Below are 21063 nucleotides of genomic sequence, written 5' to 3'. Positions count from 1 at the left end.
CATGTCAGGAAGATGAGGAAAATGTTGCTAAAGTGAATACTATGAGTCCTCAAGCAGCGTCTATTAGGAGACTTTTTTTAGAACACAGAAGAAATGGGTAACATATTAAAAAAAAAAATAACTCCCCAATTATCTCAAATCCTGATACAACAACAACAACAGCATTTATTTCTATAGCACATTTTCATACAAATAATGTAGCTCAAAGTGCTTTACATGATGAAGAAAAGAGAAAAAAGACAAAGTAAGAATTAAAATAAGACAACACTAATTAACATAGAATAAGAGTAAGGTCCGATGGCCAGGGAGGACAGAAAAAACAAAAAAACTCCAGACGGCTGGAGAAAAAATAAAATCTGCTGGAGTTCCAGACCATGAGAGCGCCCAGCCCCCTCTGGGCATTCTACCTAACATAAATGAACAGTTCTCTTTGTATTTAGGGTTCTTATGGACCCCTGCAATTTTATAGTCCATATGCAATTACCGTGTATACCCACGGATAAGTCGGGACTTGATTTTATCATATAATTTCTGGTATTTTATAATGTCAGTCATATAAATTGAATGCAGAAAACTCACACTATTGGTCCAAGAGATTACGATATTCTAACACCCACCTGAGAGAGTAACGACGGGCCACACAGCCTTTTTTTTCTATGTATTGTGCCCACATGACCACACGGTAATACCCAAACTATTCCGAAGCAGCATTTGCACTGTTTTGTGTTTTTTGTATCTCACACCCTCATACACCTTTAACGTAAGAGCATCCCTTTTCTACGAAGGAGCGTTCAAAGAAGAAGAAAATAAGCTGGTTTGAAATTAAACGTCGTTGAAGTAGCGAAAGAAATTGGTAGCGCTGCTGCAACAAAATTCAATGTGTCTGAGAAACTGATGAGAGATTGGAGGAGGTGAGAAGATGTAAAAAAAAAATAATAGTGTCACATGTTTGAACGGGCGTTTAAGTCAGGATCTGATTTTATGATCGATTTTTTGGGTTTTAAGACCTGAATTATATATGAGTATATATGGTATATGACATTTGTGGATTTACCACCATATAACTTAACTTATAAGGTATAACGTCAAATGGAGCTTTATAGGGTTATTAAGTGTCATCTGTGCAGAGGCCAGTGAAATTCTAACTTGCCTGTGCTAATTAACATACCTCATTTGCCACTCTCAGACACCAGGATTAATGTGTACTTGTGTAACACCCGAACCTGAAAAATCTCAAACACTACTGTTAGGTCGGATTAAATAGTTACATATACATAATAGACCTAACTATTTTACATTACAGCGAGTAATTAACCACAGTAAAAAAAAAAAAAGTAAAACGTAATAAATTGAAAGTAAATTATGTTTCATGTTGCGTTAGAGAAAAGCCAAGCAAAATGACACCTTTTATTGGCTAACTAAAAAGATTACAATATGCAAGCTTTCAATGCAACTCAGGCCCCTTCTTCAGGAAATACTTTTTAAACTTACCCTTTTACTGTAAAAGTTCAGTAAAAACAATTTTTTGAATTAACATTTCGTCAATATCGCATTGAATTTTGATTTCGTGTTTGGACTTTCATCGTGACAGTGCGACATATAACTGCCCGTGACTGAATTTCGTTTCTTTCTCTCTAATAAATAAACCGACTTTTTCGAATGTTTGTTCCTTTGATTTGTTAATTGTCATAGCAAAAGCTATTCTAATGGGAAACTGTAAACGTTTTAATACGAGTGGCATATCAAGATCTCCTTGGGTGTCTAATGTTACCCCTGAAGATGTACTAGACTACCTTTCTTGGATACGTCCTTCTTTCTACAGTAATTTGTGCGGAGGAAGACCGAAGGGTGTTAACAGTTGTAGATATTCTTCGGTATATTGTAAGTTGATGTTTTTATCTTCCACACCAGGGGTGGGCAAAGTCATTCCTGGAGGGCCGCAGTGGCTGCAGGTTTTTGCTCCAACCCAATTGCTTAATAAGAAGCACTTATTGCTCAAGAAACACTTCTGCTTCATTTTAGTTATCTCCCTCATTAAGATTTTGAACCCTTATTGCTTATTTAAGTCTTAAACAGCTGCATTCTTGGTTTTTAATTGCTCTTTATTATCAATAAGATGCAAATGAAAAAGAAACCAGCAGTTATCCATTTTGCTTGTTACCCTTTACACCTGTGTGTCTTTATCGTGCACTATTTGGTTTAGTTAAATACCTGGAAGGAAAGAGAAGAGAAAAAAGTGAAGGATTGAGAATTACCCATCCGTTTTACACTTCGAAGTATTTGGATGATATCCTTAGAATGGAAAAAAAAATCTAGGATATGAGAATGACTTGACATAGCAGAGTTAAAGCACTAACAAGACATGAAATGTAATTATTGGCAAGGATTGTTTGCTAATTAAGCAACTGGGTTGGAACAAAAACCCGCAGCCACTGCGGCCCTCCAGGAATGACTTTGCCCACCCCTGTTGCACACGATCACCACCAACTGTTTCAGCATAGTCTACTGTTATGCATTTAACCAATTTGCAGTGTAACCGATCGACATTTTTGGAGTTAATTCGTTTCACTTCATCGTTTCTCGGTGCTAGGATTGCCCGTGTACTCATTTTCACTGTTGATAACCCTTTATAATAAAAATCTTCAATAAGATTTGGACATAATACGTCTTCATTTATTGGAAACTTAAAGTGAGGAAAACGTTAAAATTTATAAGAGGCGAGAGAGCAAAAACTGTGTCTGTCAAAAGCATTCACACAAATGAGAGGTGAGAGGACCGCGGGCGTGTTTGAAAATGGTTGAGAGGAGGGCATGAGTTGAAAAAATCTCATGGCAAAAGTGTCATCTCGCGGGAAAAAGTCTCGTCTGAAGATTTCCTTTTATAATAGAGAGATAGGTTTATACTAATAATGACAGCTTGAATAGCATCAGAAGTTACCCGGGGCTGATGTGTATATTTGGCTTCATCTAAGCATTTACTTGTTTCTGGCCTACCTTTGCTAACGTTTTCCCACCAACATGTTTTTGACTTGAATATCTGCAGTGTGGGGGATTTTTCACATATTTATTATTACACAGCTCTGTATTACAGTGGATTTAATTTGACTTTGTGACACATCAACAGAAAAAGACTCTTAGTGTCACATAGACAACAGAGTGGTCTAAATGAATTACAAATATGAAACACAAAAATAAGTGACCCCAGACGTATTCACACAACACACCTCAGTGGTCACAGCTGCAGCCAATTGGCTTTATAGGACACAGGATTAGTCCAGTGGAGACCACCTGTCTGGACTTTCACTTGATGGTAGTCTAAATACACCATGTGGAAGGGCTGTCTTGGGTTGAGTCAGTATGGTGGACTGACCTACACAATGAAGACAAAAGAACATTCCAAGCAACTCGGTATACAGCACAAGATGGAGGATGAAGACTAAAAAACATCCAAGTCACTGAATGTATCCAGTGAAATCAATCAGGAAGAAATGGAAAGAGTATGGCAGAGCTGGACGCCTGCTACACCAGACCATCCACACAAACAGAGTGACCAAAAAGTAGAAAAGTGTGGGAGACCACCAAGAGGCCGCTGATGCTTTGCGGTACGGAGATTATTGGTTTGCTTCCGGGGTCCTCCTGTGTGAGAGCACTTTGAGTAGTGAGAAAAATGCTAGAGGAATGTAAAGAATTATTATTATTATTAGGAGAACTCTGAAGGAGTTACAAGCTACAGTGGATTACATTAGAGAGACTGTGCAGACACTAACTGTGCTTCACCAGTTGCAGCTTTATGGGAGAGTGGCAGAGAATAAAATGCATAGCGCATCTTGGCAAAAGGCACATGGGTGAGTCAGACGTCTTAATGAGATCAAAATTGAGCTTTTTGGGCATCCAGCTTAATGGCATGTTACACTCTTACATACCATCCCCATGGTGGTGGCAGTGTCAGGCTGTGGGGATGCTTCCCTATAGCAGGCCCTGGAATACTTATGAGGGGAAAACGAATGGCGCAGAATATGTGCAAAACCTGAGGCACTCTGCATGAAACTTGCACCTTGGGAGGAGATTTGTTATCCATCACGACAACAAGCCAAAGCTACACAAAAATAGCTTTAAAACAACAATGTGAATGTCCTAGAGAGGCCGAGTCAGAGTCCAGAGCTCAATCCAACTGAGAATTTGTGGCTGGACACGACAAAGGCTGCTCACTCAGGACCACCATGACACCTGAGAGAGCTTAAGCAGCTTTACAGAGAAGAATGAGAAAAATGGCAGAGTCCCGATGTGCAAAGCTGATAGAGAAGGAGAGACCTGAGCACACAAACTCAAGGCTGACAGAGGGGCACCTACTAAATACTGACGTGAATACTTAGGAAACCAATTACTTTTGTGTTTTATATTTGTAAGTAGAAGGTTTCCCCCCTGCTTGCTTCACTCACCAACCCTTCTGACCTGTGCTACACGCCTGCTGTTCATGTTGTGAAGAGGGGGGCTGAACGCACCCCAAGGAGACGCGGTCGCTCCTCCGAAACCCCCTCTTAAACAGTGGTATAGTTTTATATTTTACCTCCTCTTTGCTCAATCAGCTGCTGGCTTACTGCTGTGCCACGTGATCTGCATCTTGCACGGAGCTTCGAACATTTAAAAGCCTGTACAGCAGCTGTCCTACTCTTTGTCTTTTATTTCCGGCCCTGGGGGTGGTTAAATCTATGAGTTCTTGATATTGTATAGCTTATAATTTAAAAAAACGAATTAGAATCTGAAAATCTAACAACATCACATTAAAGGTAGATAAATTCTGAAAAGAATGATACCAAACACATATATATATAGGTTTTAAAATAAGCCCGATTTACAGCACAACAATAAGTATGACATAAAAATTCACACAAAACCATTGCACTTTTAGGCTTAGGATTTTATATTTATTTATATATATATATATATATATATATATATATATAAGAGAGAGAGAGAGAGAAGATTAATCTTGACCACTTTACAGAGGATCTGTTTTCACTTGGGCATTAAAAAGTCTTGTTTCCCCAATTAAATCCACTGTAACTCAAAGCTGTATAGCAAGCAACTGTAAACCTCCAGTGGGGGGAATACTTCTTACAGGCAATTGTGTTTTTTCAAGGCATTGTTATCAAAGAAGATAATATATTGTACTTGTACGTTTATTTTGCAGGTACATGGACAATATATGCAACAACCCTACTGAAGAGAAATACAGAAAAATAAGGCTGAGTAATAAAATATTTCAGGTCAGGCATTGCAGTTCTTTCACACACTTGCTGTATTAAGTCCGCTGACGCTGTTGATGTTGTTATTGAAGCCAATCTCTCCGTGTTTGCTTTTGCCAGGAAAAAATCCATCCCTTAGAGGGCACACAGGAATTTCTTCAGGCAGTTGGCTTTGAAAAGAAGAGCTTGGAGGTTTCTGGTCAAGGTAACAAACATAACTCAGTCCCCGTATACACAGTTTTATTTACAGCCAGCTAATGAAGCTCGCCATCGGTAGGCCCTAATATTTACTTGAATGGGCAAACTGATCAAAATGAAAAGTAGGGAGTGGAATGGAAATGGACCCCGAGTCCTAAGGAGAAGGGACTCCGAAATAAGTCAGCGGAACAGTGTGCCTTGCAGTAGACGGACATACCAACCAGATTTGTAACAGGCAGAAGTTTTCTGTCTTTTTGATTTTCTTGCTTTTTAGTTATTCTGGTGTGTGTGTGTAATATTTATGTATCAATTTAAAGAGCTTCAATAAAAAGCCACATTTCCCCCTAGGGACATACAGTTGTGGCCAATAGTTTTGAGAATGACCCAAGTGTTGGTTTTCATAAAGTTTGCTGCTTCAGTGTTTTTAGATCTTTTTGTCAGATGTTTCTATGGTGTACTGAACTAGAATTACAAACATTTCATAAGTTTCAAAGGCTTTTATTGACGATAGATAGATAGATGTGAAAGGCACTATATAATAGATAGATAGATAGATGGATAGATACTTTATTAATCCCCAAGGGGAAATTCACATACTCCAGCAGCAGCATACTGATAAAAACAATATTAATTAAAGAGTGATAACAATGCAGGTAGAACAGACAGACAATATCTTTGAATGATGTTAACGTTTACCCCCCCCCGGGTGGAATTGAAGAGTCGCATAGTGTGATGGAGGAACGATCTCCTCAGTCTGTCAGTGGAGCAGGACATGACAGCAGTCTGTCGCTGAAGCTGCTCCTCTGTCTGGAGATGATCCTGTTCAGTGGATGCAGTGGATTCTCCATTATTGATAGGAGCCTGCTCAGCGCCCGTCGCTCTGCCACGGATGTCAAACTGTCCAGCTCTGTGCCTACAATAGAGCCTGCCTTGCTCACCAGTTTGTCCAGGCGTGAGGCATCTTTCTTCTTAATGCTGCCTCCCCAGCACCCCACCGTGTAGAAGAGGGCGCTCAACACAACCATCTGATAGAACATCTGCAGCATCTTATTACAGATGTTGAAAGACGCTAGCCTTTATTTTATTTTATTTGTTTTTACTTAACAATGACATTAAGTTTATGAGCAGAGTCAATATTTGCAGTCTTGGCCCTTCTTTCTTTTTCAAGACCTCTGCAATTCACCCTGGCAGGCTGGCAATCAACTTCTGGGCCAAATCCTGACTGATGGCAACCCATTCTTGCATCATCAATGCTTGGAGTTTGTCAGCATTGGTGGGTTTCTGAGGATTGAGCACAAGTTCTCAATGGGGGGTTTCCTGGCCATGGACCCAAATCCCCGAACCACTTATTTATCACTTTTGCCATATGGCCCGGTGCTCCATCAAGCTGGATTGTTCATTGTTGATCACCAAACTGTTCTTGGATGGTTGGGAGAAGTTGCTCTCAGAGGATGTTTTGGTACAATTAATGATATTTGTCTGAGAAAATAAAATCATCCATCCATTTTCCAACCCGCTATATCCTAACTACAGGGTCATGGGGGTCTGCTGGAGCCAATCCCAGCCAGCACAGGGCGCAAGGCAGGAACAAACCCCGGGCAGGGCGCACACACTAGGGACAATTTTGGATCGCCAATGCACCTAACCTGCATGTCTTTGGACTGTGGGAGGAAACCCACGCAGACACGAGGAGAACATGCAAACTCCATACAGGGAGGACCCGGGAAGTGTGCCCAGGTCTCCTGACTGCAACGCAGCAGTGCTACCACTGCACCACCCAAAATAAAATCAAAGTTTCACAAATATCAAAAGCCTAATTGTAATTCCTCGCTTTTGGGTTTTTTTTTTTTTTTTTAGAAAACATGGAGGAATTTTATGTAATAAGTGAGGAAACCCTCGTGCAACTGGAACACCTGAAGGAGTGCAAAACAAAGCTGATGTCTGCAGAACCAGTGAGGGCCAAGCTGGATCGACAACCCCGCGTCTTCAAGCCTTCACCGCAGGCCTCTCGCTTTGAGCTGCCAGCCGATTTCTACAACCTGACAGCTGAAGAGCTAAAGAAGGAGCAACAGATGAGGTGCGTATGAGCCGAGTGTTCCAGGACAGAAACGAAGGACTCCAGTTCTATCTGATACAAGCACATCATGCATCCTTGCTCTTCGTCTTGAAGAATAAAACGCTTTTGGATTAGTGGATAAGATACAGCCGAGAGGAGCTTCCTGTTCCTTTGGGCCAAGCTGATCATATACTGTATGTGCAAACTTCATCAGCTTGACCCACATTTAAAATGCCCAGGATGGGGAAAATAAAATGTGCAAAGCATTCGATTCTTTTTATGCAAAGACCTTATCCTGGTCTCTAATGTGTGTTCTCATTGCAGGAGTGAAGCAGTGGAGCGAAATTCAATGCTGCGCACCAAAGCCATGAGGGAGCGGGACGAGCAAAGGGAAATGAGGAAATACAACTATACACTAGTGCGGGTCCGCCTGCCCGATGGAAACCTACTGCAAGGTAGTAATAATAATAATAATTCACTACATTTATATAGCGCTTTTCTCAGTACTCAAAGCGCTATCCAAACGGAGGAACCGGGAAGCGAACCTACCATCTTCCACAGTCTCCTTACTGCAAAGCAGCAGCACTACCACTGCGCCACCTGTGAGGTAATGAAAAGCAACCGCAGGATCTGTCTGTGCCCTTTAACTCTTTACATCGAATACAACTGCAGGTAGCAAGAATGGAAGCTGGAAGTGTCAAAGAGGACACACCAGCCCATCACATGTGCACACTGCCCAATTTAAAGACTCCAGTTTAGTAGCTTAATGGGTGTCGTTGTGATGTGAGGGGCAATAGAAACAGCTGGAAAAATCGATGCAGGCATAGAAAACATCTAGATAACAGTTCTTCTGGTATACAGTGGGTACGGAAAGTATTCAGACCCCCTTCAATTTTTCACTCTTTGTCATATTGCAGCCATTTGCTAAAATCATTTAAATTAATTTTTTCCCTCATTAATGTACACACAGCACCCCATATTGACAGACAAAAAAAATAATTTTTGAAATTGTTGCAGATTTATTAAAAAAGAAAAACTGAAATATCACATGGTCCTAAGTATTCAGACCCTTTGCTCAGTATTTAGTAGAAGCACCCTTTTGAGCTAATACAGCCAGGAGTCTTCTTGGGAAAGATGCAACAAGTTTTTCACACCTGGATTTGAGGATCCTCTGCCATTCCTCCTTGCAGATCCTCTCCAGTTCTGTCAGGTTGGATGGTAAACATTGGTGGACAGCCATTTTTAGGTCTCTCCAGAGATGCTCAATTGGGTTTAAGTCAGGGCTCTGGCTGGGCCATTCAAGAACAGTCACAGAGTTGTTGTGCTTCACTGTGGGGACTGTATTGGACAAGTGATGAGTAGTGCCTGGTTGTCTCCACACATACCACTTAGAATTAAGGCCAAAAAGTTCTATCTTGGTCTCATCAGACCAGGGAATCTTATTTCTCACCATCTCAGAGTCCTTCAGGTGTCTTTTAGCAAACTCCATGCGGGCTGTCACGTGTCTTGCAGTGAGGTATGTGTGGAGACAACCAGGCACTGCTCATCACTTGTCCAATACAGTGAAGCATGGCGGTGGCAGCATCATGCTGTGGGGGTGTTTTTCAGCTGCAGGGACAGGACGACTGGTTGCAATCGAGGGAAAGATGAATGCGGCCAAGTACAGGGATATCCTGGACAAAAACCTTCTCCAGAGTGCTAAGGACCTCAGACTGGGCCGAAGGTTTACCTTCCAACAAGACAATGACCCTAAGCACACAGCTAAAATAACGAAGGAGTGGCTTCACAACAACTCTGTGACTGTTCTTGAATGGCCCAGCCAGAGCACTGACTTAAACATAATTGAGCATCTCTGGAGAGACCTAAAAATGGCTGTCCACCAACGTTTACCATCCAACCTGACAGAACTGGAGAGGATCTGCAAGGAGGAATGGCAGAGGATCCTCAAATCCAGGTGTGAAAAACTTGTTGCATCTTTCCCAAGAAGACTCCTGGCTGTATTAGCTCAAAAGGGGGCTTCTACTAAATACTGAGCAAAGGGTCTGATTACTTAGGACCATGGGATATTTCAGTTTTTCTTTTTGAAATTGTTGCAGATTTATTAAAAAATTCTTTTTTTTGTCTGTCAATATGGGGTGCTGTGTGTACACTAATGAGGGAAAAAATTAATTCAAATGATTTTAGCAAATGGCTGCAATATGACAAAGTGAAAAATTGAAGGGGGTCTGAATACTTTCCGTACCCACTGTATCTCTCTATTTCTATATCTCTACATATGCACACCTGGGACGAGACGAGACTTTTTCAGAGAGATAATTTCAAGTCCCGCGAGACGAGATTTTGTACACTAAGAGATTTAAGCACCCGCACGGTCCACTCGCCTCTCATTCATGTGAATGCTATTATCAGACACAGTTCCTGTGCTCTCAGCTCTTATATTTTTCCGTTTTCCTCATTTTAATAGAAGACATACAATCTATTCATTTCCTTTGATGTAGTCCTTTTCCGGACAATAATTTCAAGTGAAGAAGAAAGGGCGGTGCGTCAAAAAGAGGCCCAAAAGCGTTGGGAGAGAAAAGAATTCAAAAAAGAACAGTAATAATATAAGTGCAAATTTGGAAAATAAGGAAAGTTATAATCAGCCCGGACCAAGTGTAATTAAAAACTTAACAGGTCCCAGCGGGGTCGGAAATAAAAGACAAAGAGTAGAAGACAAAGTAGAACGTAGTAAAGAGGTTCAAAAACGTTGGCGCGGTACACATGCAGAGCAGGTTAGACTATGAAAGTACTAAAATTTGAAAGTCTTAAAAAACTGATAGTAAAGATCACATTAGTGCAAACAAATGGAAATTATTACTCAATGAAATAACGGAACAGCGAAAAGAGATCGAATATATGGACATGGGTGGTATGACAGAAGTATGTAGATATTGTTTGGCTTTAAACTTTCAGTCACAGACTTGTAGATCATCTAATTCGTGTTGCCATCAGGGAAAAGTAGTGTTTCTTCCCAATGAAGAGGCCTATCTGCGAGAAATAAAATTAGTTATTTGGTGAAAGTGAAATCCACAAACACTACAGGCAAAATATCCGAGTCTACAATAATCTGTTTGCATTCGCATCATTCAATGCTCAAAACGTAGATTTACACAATTCAGGACCACACGCTATGAGAATCTGTGGTCCCACAATAATTAAAGCAATGACAAGTTTAATTTCAAAGAAACCACAATTCGGTCAGGTATATATTTATGATCACGGAGAAGCGATGCAGCACAGAATCGAAAGAGTTAAACGGTTGGACGTATTAGAAATTCTACAGCTAATAATGGATACAGATCCATACGTCCAAAAGTATCGCACTTTACACAAAAATTATCTGAAAAACACGGACAAAGATGTTTTCTTGTATTTCTATATGAATGTGAAAGATAACGCTCGCATATATAATAAACCAACATGTGACGAATTGTCAGCAGTAATAGTTTTGAAAGACGCAGATATCAAAGACAGAGCTGATAGTCGTGTTCATCTAAAAGCACAGCACGATTCTTCGCAAGTGGCAGATCCGGAAAAAGACGAGCGTTCAATTGTTCAAAATATCTTATAATAAACGAATGCAGGGCAGGTGCTGCCATCTATCGGCAACAAAAAATAATTTTTTGTGAATTCTCTGTGTAATAAACTTAAGTTATAGTGTAATGAAAATTGCATAATTAGATCTGGACCACCCTGTATAGGGTCACGGGGGTCTGCTGGAGCCAGTCCCAGCCAACACAGGGCACAAGGCAGGAAACAAACCTCGGGCAGGGCGCTAGCCCACCGCAGGGCACACTCACATACACACTAGGGACAATTTAGGATCACCAGTGTACCTAACCTGCATGTCTTTGGACTGTTGAAGGAAACCCACGCAGACACGGGGAGAACATGCAAACTCCACGCAGGGAGGACCCAGGAAGCGAACCCAGGTCTCCTAACTGCGAGGCAGCAGAGCTACCAGTGTGCCACCTTGCCGCCCATGGAAATTATTTCCAACACGAAAGGGAAAGGTGTAAAGATCACAGACCAGCAGGTTGCCTCTCATATACTGTAGACACCGATCTATGAGCGAGAGAGATGGAGTGAAATACTAAAATCAGCAAGTTAGGGTTAGGGTGCTGAATATTGGCCGAAAATGATCAAAGGGTTAATACACACCTCCACGTTGTCCCGGTATAAGGAGGTCTTCTCACCCGAGGTTTCTTCCTGTTTTACACCCAGTGATTCTGGAGTTTTCCTTCTGCTTCTTTGAAATGAGCAGGACAGGTTTCAAGAACCAGTGAGTGGTGATTAAGCTGACCCCTCTCATCCCTCCAGGGACCTTCTACGCCAGAGAGAAAGTTTCCGACGTGTATGAATTTGTCCGCAGTCACCTCCTGAACAGCTGGCAGCCCTTTGAGCTCCGGGCCCCTGCTGGACAGAAACTGAACGAGTCCACCGCCCTGAACGAGTGCGGCCTGGTAAGTCAGCTGAATTCTAAACATCTGCTGCAGCTGATCGTCTGCCATCTGTTGTTAGAAGGCATCATTGAAAAAACAAATGTGTCATTTTCAGGTACCGGCGGCTCTTCTGACATTTGTTTGGGATGCAGCGATCCAGGCCGACATCGAGGCAGCGTGTGCACAGAGTCGAGACATCCTCACCTCTACCCTCATGTCCAGCATTGAAACTCTGACATGAAGAGAAACGTCCTGGTCTTCTCTCATTGTACTGATCTAACAGTCAGGAGGAGTTAAGTCGGGGGGGGGGGGGGGAAATAATAATAATGCTGCTAGATTGAAAAGAGCGAAAGAAAACGAGGCGTGTAGCACCTTATTACTTTAACAAAGTGAGCCGAGTAAGTAACCAGTTTAAACTGTAAAAGGCTCCCCTGAAAACAAGCGGATGACACATTCACACCCTGTAATAAGAATCAAGCTGACGATTTCACAACTCCATTTAAAACTGTAACTGGTTAACGCGCTGTGGGACCCAAAGAGAGAGCAGGTCCCCCTCTCCGCCTTGTACAATATACTACTTTACAAAAGTGTTTGATATTTAGGGAACGCACACTTCCTTTAAAAGATGGCTTGGTCCTTGCGATAACTTTAACTTTTCTGAAGACTTTGAGCAGACAGAATTCAAATTGTATTCCTTTGTATGCAGGTGATACCAGGCTTTTGGCTCTGATGCAACATATCACACTATCCGATGCACTGCCAATGGGAACCCGAAATTCAATATGGCTGACACTCAGTGGGGTAAATGTAACCGTCACGTCCTCACTCGGAGAACAATTAAAATGATGGCTGTGTCTGCACGAACGAGCGCAAAAGTGCATAATCCTGTATGAATGAAGTGTTACAATTAGTGGAAGGAAAATGAACGAGGACTTGTTTTCAAATGCAAATACCACGTGAGCAGACTGGTGATTGTGTGCCCGGGCAACTCCAGTGGGGCAGAATCACTGGGTGTCAGTAAAGTGGCGTGCAGAGCCGTGAGCTCCAAGCCCTTAATAAACTGAAGAGGCTTTCCCAGTGACAGCTGCTGGCTTAACATTTGGTGCACGTCTGTGTGTGTCTGTGTGTGTGTGCATCTCAATCAATTAGAATATCAACCTAAAGTTCATTTATTTCAGTAATTCAATTCAAAAGGTGAAACTCGCAGATTCATTAACACACAGACTGATACATTTCAAGTGTTTACAGTAATCCCTCGCTACTTCGCAGTTCACTATTCACGGATTTTATATGTAAGCATATCTAAATATATAACGCGGATTTTTCGCTGCTTCGTGGGTTTCTGCAGACAATGGGTCTTTTTACTTCTGGTATTTGCTTCCTCAGTTGGTTTGCCCAATTGATTTCATACAAGAGATGCTATCTGCGGATGGGTGAGAAGCTACCCAATCAGAGCACGCAGTTAAGTTCCTGTGTGCTGCTGATTGGCTCAGCGACGGAGTGCTGCATTAACCAGGAAGTCTCATCTCACTCATTCAGCATTAACGTGCTACTGCTTCAGGGGCCGTGTCCAAGCGCCAACAGAAGATGCAAACGATTGCAGAAAAGGTAAAAGTTTTGGATATGTTGAAGGAAGGGAACAGCTACACCGCTGCAGGACACCATTACAGCATAAATGAGTCCACGATTCTTTTTACTTAAAAAGGAGGAAAAGCATATAAGATCTACAGCCGCAGTGTCCTTTAACCAGGGCGCAAAACGAGTTGTAAGTGGACGTGATAAGGCAGTAGTCTGGATGGAATCTGCTTTAGGAATCTTTGCAACAAGGTCGACGACAAGGATTCTAAATGTGCAGAGAGTTGGAATATCATACAGTTAACGTGTTCTGTGTGGTGATCTATTGGTGTTTGCCGCTGCTGTCAGGTCCAGAGGAAGCACTAGAAAAAAGACGGCACAAAAGACAGTACATGAGACTTAAAATGTATCGTGTCATTCGTTACGATCGGGAATATGCGACACTTGAATATGAAAGCACCATGAATGCATTTGTATGTCGGCATTTTGCTTCACCACACTGATGGCTGAGCAGCTACCCAATCAGAGCACGCAGTTAAGTTCCTGTGTGCTGCTGATTGGCTCAGCGACGGAGTGCCGCATTAACCAGGAAGTCTCACCTCACTCATTCAGCATTAACGTGCTCTTGCTACTGCATTCAGGGGATTATCACCTTCACTGTCATCATTTTTACTGCGCAGCATATTCATCACCATCATCACGTCATATATAGCTACGTGTACTTCGCTATACAGTAAGTGTAAACTTATCTACCGATTTCATATTGCTTAGCAGTTGTCCCTGTTATTAATAGAGTAAAGGGTGGGTTGTAAACAATACAGGGAGGGTTTAAAAACGTCCAAATACACATTAAATAATTAAATAAATATGGTGTCCCTACTTAGCGGAAATTCAGTTATTGCGGTCGGCCTTGGAACCTATCTCCCGCGATAAGTGAGGGATTACTGTATTTCTTTTCATTTTGCTGCTTATAGCTAATGAAAACTCAAAATTCAGTGGCTCAGAAAATTGTGAAAAGTTCAATATTGTAGACTCGTGGTGTCCCACTCCACTCGGCTAATGAACCCAAAACACCTACAGAGGGGTCCTGAGCCTTGAAATGGTCTCTCAGTCTGGTTCAGTAGGCCACACAATCGGACTGCTGACTTGACAGTTGTCCAGAAGACAGTCATTGACAAGGAGGGGACACCACAAAAGGTCTTTGCTGAAGAAGCTGGCTGGTCACAGAGTGCCGTATCCAAGCAGATTAATGGAAAGTTGGGTGGAAGGAAAAAATGTGACAGCAGAAAAAAGGGACACAAGCAACAGGGATAAGCGCAGCCTTGAGAGGATTCTGAAGCAGAGCCATTCAAGAATTTGAGGGAGATTCACAAGGAGTGGACTGCGGCTGGAGTCGTTGCTTCAAGAGTCACCACACACTGACGTGGGCTACAACTGTCACAGCATTCCTTGTGTCAAGCCACTCCTGAACCAGAGACAACATCAGAAGTGTCTTACCTGGGCCAAGGAGAAAACGGACTGGACTTTTGCTCAGGGGTCCAAAGTCCTCTTTTCAGATGAAAGTCAATTTTGATAATAAATGTCCCAGAGTCTGGAGGAAGAGTGGAGAGACACAGAATCCAAGTTGCTTGAGGTCCAGTGTGACGTTTCTACAGTCAGTGATGACTTGCTGCTGGTGTTGGTCCACTGTGTTTTATCAAGTCCAAAGTCAGCGCAGCCGTCTACCAGGAAAGTTTAGAGCACTTCATGCTTCCCTCTGCTGACAAGCTTTATGGAGATGCTGATTTCATTTTCCAGCAGGACTTGGCACCTGCCCACACTGGCACAAGTACCAGCACCTGGTTTAATGACTGTGGTATCACTGTGCTTGATTGGCCAGCAAACTCACCTGACCTAAACACCATAGAGAATCTATCAAGAGGAAGATGAGAGACACCAGAGCCAACAATGTAGACAAGCTTAAGGCCACCATCAAAGCCTCCATAACACCTCAGCAGTGCCACAGGCTGATCGCCTCCATTATGCAGTACTTCATGCAAAAGGAGCTCCGACCAAGTATGGAGTGCGTACATCGATAGACTCGCACCTGTAGAGCAACATTTCTGTATCTATCTATAAAATTCTTTTCGCGTTTGAAACGGAAATTACGTATGACCACAGAACATCATATAATCCATGAATTAGCCAGGCGCGTTCTGACAGAAGTTTTATTTATTCGTCCACGTGACTGTCGCAGAAACTGCCATGTTGCAACTTTTTTTTTAGTTGGCAGTACTTGATAGTAGAAGAGATGAGGAACACAGCTTTGCGTCTTTCTACTTTTTAACTGCGCCGAGCTGTAAACAATGTGAAGACGAGACCGGCATCAGCGGTGAGGGGTCGTGAGAACAAAGTGGACGCTGGGAGATGCGGAATGTCAGGCTGCTCCACCGGGTCAAGAGCTTTGCAAGTTTCAGGCAGCATCTTCTCTTCTCACACTGTTTGTGACACTTCAAGTGCGCCGTTGGCTCCTGGGAGAGTGGAAATCTTTGCGAATGAATGTAATCGGTGCCATCGAAGCAGGACTCTGTTTGTAAATTACCCTGCACGACTACTTACGGTCCCTTAAGGTGAGTTCAGGTCACTAAAACCCCGCAACATTCAAGGTTCCTTTTGTGATCAATTATTTTAACAAGTAAAGCACAGGCATGTAGTTCAAGGTTGTCAGGCAAAAATTTGGATGATCACATAGAAAATGTAATTTCTATACCACAGCGGTCATGTAGCGCCTTTCACAAGGGATCTGCTACTGAGAGATGATCCAAATACATTTTACCTGCTGTTAGTACCACTTACCTGTTGTGTTATAGCGCCTTTAAAATGTAGTTTACTCCAAACCACTCCAGTAGTGCTCAATATATCTTTACTTCTTAAATGTTAATGTTTTACTGTTTAATAACTTCTAGACTACATTTGATTTTTTTCCCTTACAGTCATTGAGCGAAGCCACTGGGTAATCAACTAGTTAAAAATAATTTTTTCATTGGTCTTATGTAATATTCAAATTTTCTGAGATACTGAATTTTGGGTTTTTATTACCTGTAGGCCATAATCAGCAAAATGAAAAGAAATAAAACATTTAAAATATATCACTGTGTGTCATGAGTCTATACAATATAGGAGTTTCCCATTTTGAATCCATCCATTGTCCAACCTGCTGAATCCGAACACAGGGTCATGGGGGTCTGCTGGAGCCAATCCCAGCCAACACAGGGCACAAGGCAGGAACCAATCCCGGGCAGGGTGCCAACCCACCGCAGGACACACACCAAGCACACACTTGGGCCAATTCAGAATCGCCAATCCACCTAACCTGCATGTCTTTGGACTGTGGGAGGAAACCCACGCAGGGAGAACCTGGGAAGTGAACCCGGGTCTCCTTACTGCGAGGCAGCAGCGCTACCCACTGTGCCAGCGTGCCACCCCCATTTTGAATCAAATTACTGAAATAAATGAACTTTGATGACATTCTAATTGGTTGAGATGCACCTGAATATCTAAACGTATGCACACACACCCCACGGAGTTTGAGGACTAAACTGTCCTTTGCCGAAGTGTCATCAGGTCTGCAGCAGACGAACTGTTCAACAGGATTAGGCAGCCACCGTGTTTTGTAGTCCTGCCAAGTCCATATAGCATGTCAAAGCTACGCCACATCGCATGCACCATTTGAACATTAAACATAAAAGACGGAGTCCAGTGCTTGCAATAGATTTTTAATCGCGGCCTAAAGGAGCCGACTTAGCCGTTAAAATAAAAGAGCAGCTGCTCAGGCAAAGAACAACGCGTACCAGTCACAGTGTTGTCACACACCTTGATGTATTGCACTGTATGTATGACAAGCTGTATGTTAAACGATTCAGTAATGTACAGTATGTGGTCATTAAAAGATGCTTTATTCTTCATGCTCTGACTCCGTGTATAGATATTTGTAAAGAGAGAAAAACAAATGACAGGCAAAAACAGCAAAGCTCTGACAAGAGGGCCGCTGTGATTATACGCGTACAGCACCAGTCCCACGTTTGGACACACACAGAACATTCATGTTTTTTAATAGAAGTTGATATTTTTTTATCAAAAAAACATGAAATCAATTTAAAAATACATCCAAGCAAAATGACCTTTTATTGGCTAACTAGAAAGATTACAATATACAAGCTTTCGAGGCAACTCAGGCCCCTTCTTCAGGCAACATCTTGCCTGAAGAAGGGGCCTGAGTTGCCTCGAAAGCTTGTATATTGTAATCTTTCTAGTTAGCCAATAAAAGGTGTCATTTTGCTTGGCTTTTCACTCTCTACATTCATAATGGCTAACACGGTACAACACCCTAGTACTAAAAATACATCCAAGAATTCCTAGTGTGTACAAAGGCTGGTACTGCCTGCAATGACTGATTTGTAATGTCGCTGTTCATAAATGACTACAGCCATCGTTTGTGTCCTTTAGATCAACTCACCCTTCATCACTCCTGTTTAAATGCACATTGGTTATTAGAGAAACCTTTCTAACTTCACCGAAATCGGTTATCCAGCTTTTTTTGGGTTGCAAGGTACCGGTGTTCCTAAAGTTCAGTTCTGTGCTCAAAAATGGCCAAAATGAAACTGCCTTCCCAACAAACCTATCGGTTTGGTTTGTTTTTGCAGAATGAAGTTTATTCCAAAGTGACAGACTGCTAAGAAACTGACGATTTCACATAAAAAGGTGTTGAGAGAAGAGGACAGAATGGATTTACTAACCAGGATTAGAAAAGAAAGGAGAAGGCCCAGATGGGCAACTGCATGAGAGGATAAGCACATCTGAGTTTTTAGTTTGAGAAACAAACACCTTACAGGTCCTCAGCGTGCATCTTCATTAAATATCCACAGCGTCATCTGTAACAGAGAAAAGACGACTCCAGCAGACTGGCCTAAGGGGCAGAGTTTAAAAGAAGAAGCCATCTGTCAAACTGGCCAAAGGAAAAATGCAAAACGGGCAAAGGAACACAGACATTGGGCAGAAGACGACTGGAAAAGTGTGTCATGGTCAGCATAACTCTATGAAAATGTCTGGGGGTGTCCAAACGTTTGACTGGTAGTGTGTGTGTGTGTACATAATTACTAGATTTATATAAGTAAATTGTGTGTGTGTGAAGTTCATACAGCAAATCACAAGTCATTACTAAAACAGAAAAACCAGACAGCTGGTGGTTGTGTTACATGCTAAAGACCATCTCACCACCCTGCTGAAACCTCATGAGAGCTGTAGAGTACACCGTTCACCATCCGCCTCAACTTAAAAGTAACATCGGCTCAGGCGTGTCACACAAGTAGGCCAGCATTAACTACACAGCAATGGAATTGCACATCTTTTCACAGATAAGCAGGACTAAGGTCAGTAGCCCTGGCAGCTCAAGATATTTGTGCCCTGTGGAGGTGGCGTGCCATCCTGTCTTAATTTACACTCCTGTCGCAGGAACATTCTCTGCAGAAAATGGATGCTGGCATCATAGAAACTACAAATGGATTGTATGACAAGTCCAGTGAAATCACTAAATGTACATTTCTACATGTATGAAGAAAGAAAAAGACACCCCCCCCCCCCCACTTTATAATTCTAAGATGTGTGAGTCACTTTGGAAGAAACGCAGAAACAAATGGAATGCTGTGCTCCATAAGGGAGCTCCATCAGGACGTACAATGAACTTCTGGTACCACCTCTGAAATATGGGGTGGAGGTTTGGTCCACAACTGAACGGATTGTCTTTTTACATACATGTGTGTTATACTTACAGTATGTATACACACACACACACACACACATAAATATACATACACATACATACAGTCAGTCATATGAAAAGGTTTGGGATCCCCTCTTAATTCTTTGGATTTTTGTTTCTCATTGGCTGAGCTTTGAAAGTAGCAACTTCCTTCTAATATCTGACATGTCTTATGGACACAGTAGGATTTCAGCAGTGACATTAGGTTTATTGGATTAACAGAAAATATGTAATATGCATCATAACAAAATTAGACAGGTGCATAAATGTGGGCCCCCAACAGAGATATGACATCAATACTTAGTTGAGCCTCCTTTTGTAATCTAACATCCTCTAGACGCTGTCCTCCTATAGCCTTTGATGAGTGTCTGCATTCTGGATGGAGGTATTGTTGACCATTCTTCATACAAAATCTCTCCAGTTCAGTTACATTTGATGGCTGCCGAGCATGGACAGCCTGCTTCAAATCATCACATAGATTTTCGATGATATTCAAGTCAGGGACTGTGACGGCCATTCCAGAACATTGTACTTCTCCCTCTGCATGAATGCCTTTGTAGATTTCAAACTGTGTTTTGGGTCATTGTCTTGTTGGAATATCCAACCCCTGAGTAACTTCAACTTTGTGACTGATGCTTGAACATTATCCTGAAGAATTTGTTGATATTGAGTTGAATTCATCCAACCCTCGACTTTAACAAGGGCTCCAGTCCCTGAACTAGCCACACAGCCCCACAGCATGATGGAACCTCCACCATATTTGACAGTGGGTAGCAACTGTGCCTGTGGCCTTCCATTTCCTGATTCCATTCCTTCCAGTTGAAACTGACAGTTTAAACCTCTGAGATGGCTTTTTGTAGCCTTCCCCTAAACCATGAGACTGAACAATCTTTGTTTTCAGATCTTTTGAGAGTTGTTTTGTTGATCCCATGCTGTCCCTCTTCAGAGGAGAGTCAAAGGGAAGCATAACTTGTAATTGACCACCTTAAATACCTTTGTATCTCATGATTGGACACACCTGTCTATGAAGTTCAAGGCTTAATGAGCTCATCCACCCAATTTGGTGTTGCAAATAATCAGCATTGAGCAGTGACAGGCATTCACATCAGCAACATTACAAGGGGACCCAATTTTTTACACAGCCAGTTTTTCACATTTGATTTAATATCATATAACTAAATACTGCTTCACTAAAAATCTTTGTTCGGAAAACACCGCAGTACTCGGATAATAATAATGTTCATAGGAAATGAAAGACAGACCATGGTTATCTTTTTGGTTGAAAGAAGAATAAATTATTATGCAGGCTGAGAGAAGTTCCCAAACTTTTTCATATGACTATGCATGATAGATAGAGATTATATATATACATATATATATATACACACACACACACACACACACCCACATACACACACACACACATACATATATATACATATATACACACACACACACACACACACACACCCCCAGACAGGAAGCTGTTTCTGTGCAGTTGTGTCCCTTCTTCTCCATTTAAATCTTACTCGCCCACTGGCAGCACACACTTTTCCTTTAAATGTTTCTAGTGGTTTAACTTTAAACTTGAGACTAAGCTCCCTCAGTATTTCTCCATCTTGTAACGCAGTGCTAAAATGACGAGTATTCTCTCTGTGGATTTTATGCAGCACGCCGGTGCTCTCATTCCACTGCATCAGACATATTCAAG

At 42.0% G+C, this 21063-nt stretch overlaps 1 protein-coding gene across 1 annotated transcript in view; it reads left to right on the top strand.

Moving 5' to 3' along the window:
* Nucleotides 1-17499, top strand: part of ubxn6 (UBX domain protein 6) — a 41635-nt gene extending 24136 nt beyond the window's left edge. Inside the window, exons 6-11 of the mRNA XM_028816499.2 lie at nucleotides 5191-5266; nucleotides 5366-5450; nucleotides 7301-7520; nucleotides 7824-7954; nucleotides 11859-12001; nucleotides 12096-17499. Coding sequence (XP_028672332.1) covers nucleotides 5191-5266; nucleotides 5366-5450; nucleotides 7301-7520; nucleotides 7824-7954; nucleotides 11859-12001; nucleotides 12096-12221 — 781 coding nt within the window. The 3' untranslated portion in view covers nucleotides 12222-17499. The remainder of the gene's footprint in view (nucleotides 1-5190; nucleotides 5267-5365; nucleotides 5451-7300; nucleotides 7521-7823; nucleotides 7955-11858; nucleotides 12002-12095) is intronic.
* Nucleotides 17500-21063: the final 3564 nt, after the last annotated feature.

The sequence above is a fragment of the Erpetoichthys calabaricus genome, chromosome 12 (assembly GCF_900747795.2).
Source record: "Erpetoichthys calabaricus chromosome 12, fErpCal1.3, whole genome shotgun sequence".
Classification (NCBI taxonomy): Eukaryota; Metazoa; Chordata; class Cladistia; order Polypteriformes; family Polypteridae; genus Erpetoichthys; species Erpetoichthys calabaricus.
The sequence above is the reverse complement of the archived record's forward strand: the minus strand, read 5'-3'. Positions and strand labels throughout refer to the sequence as shown.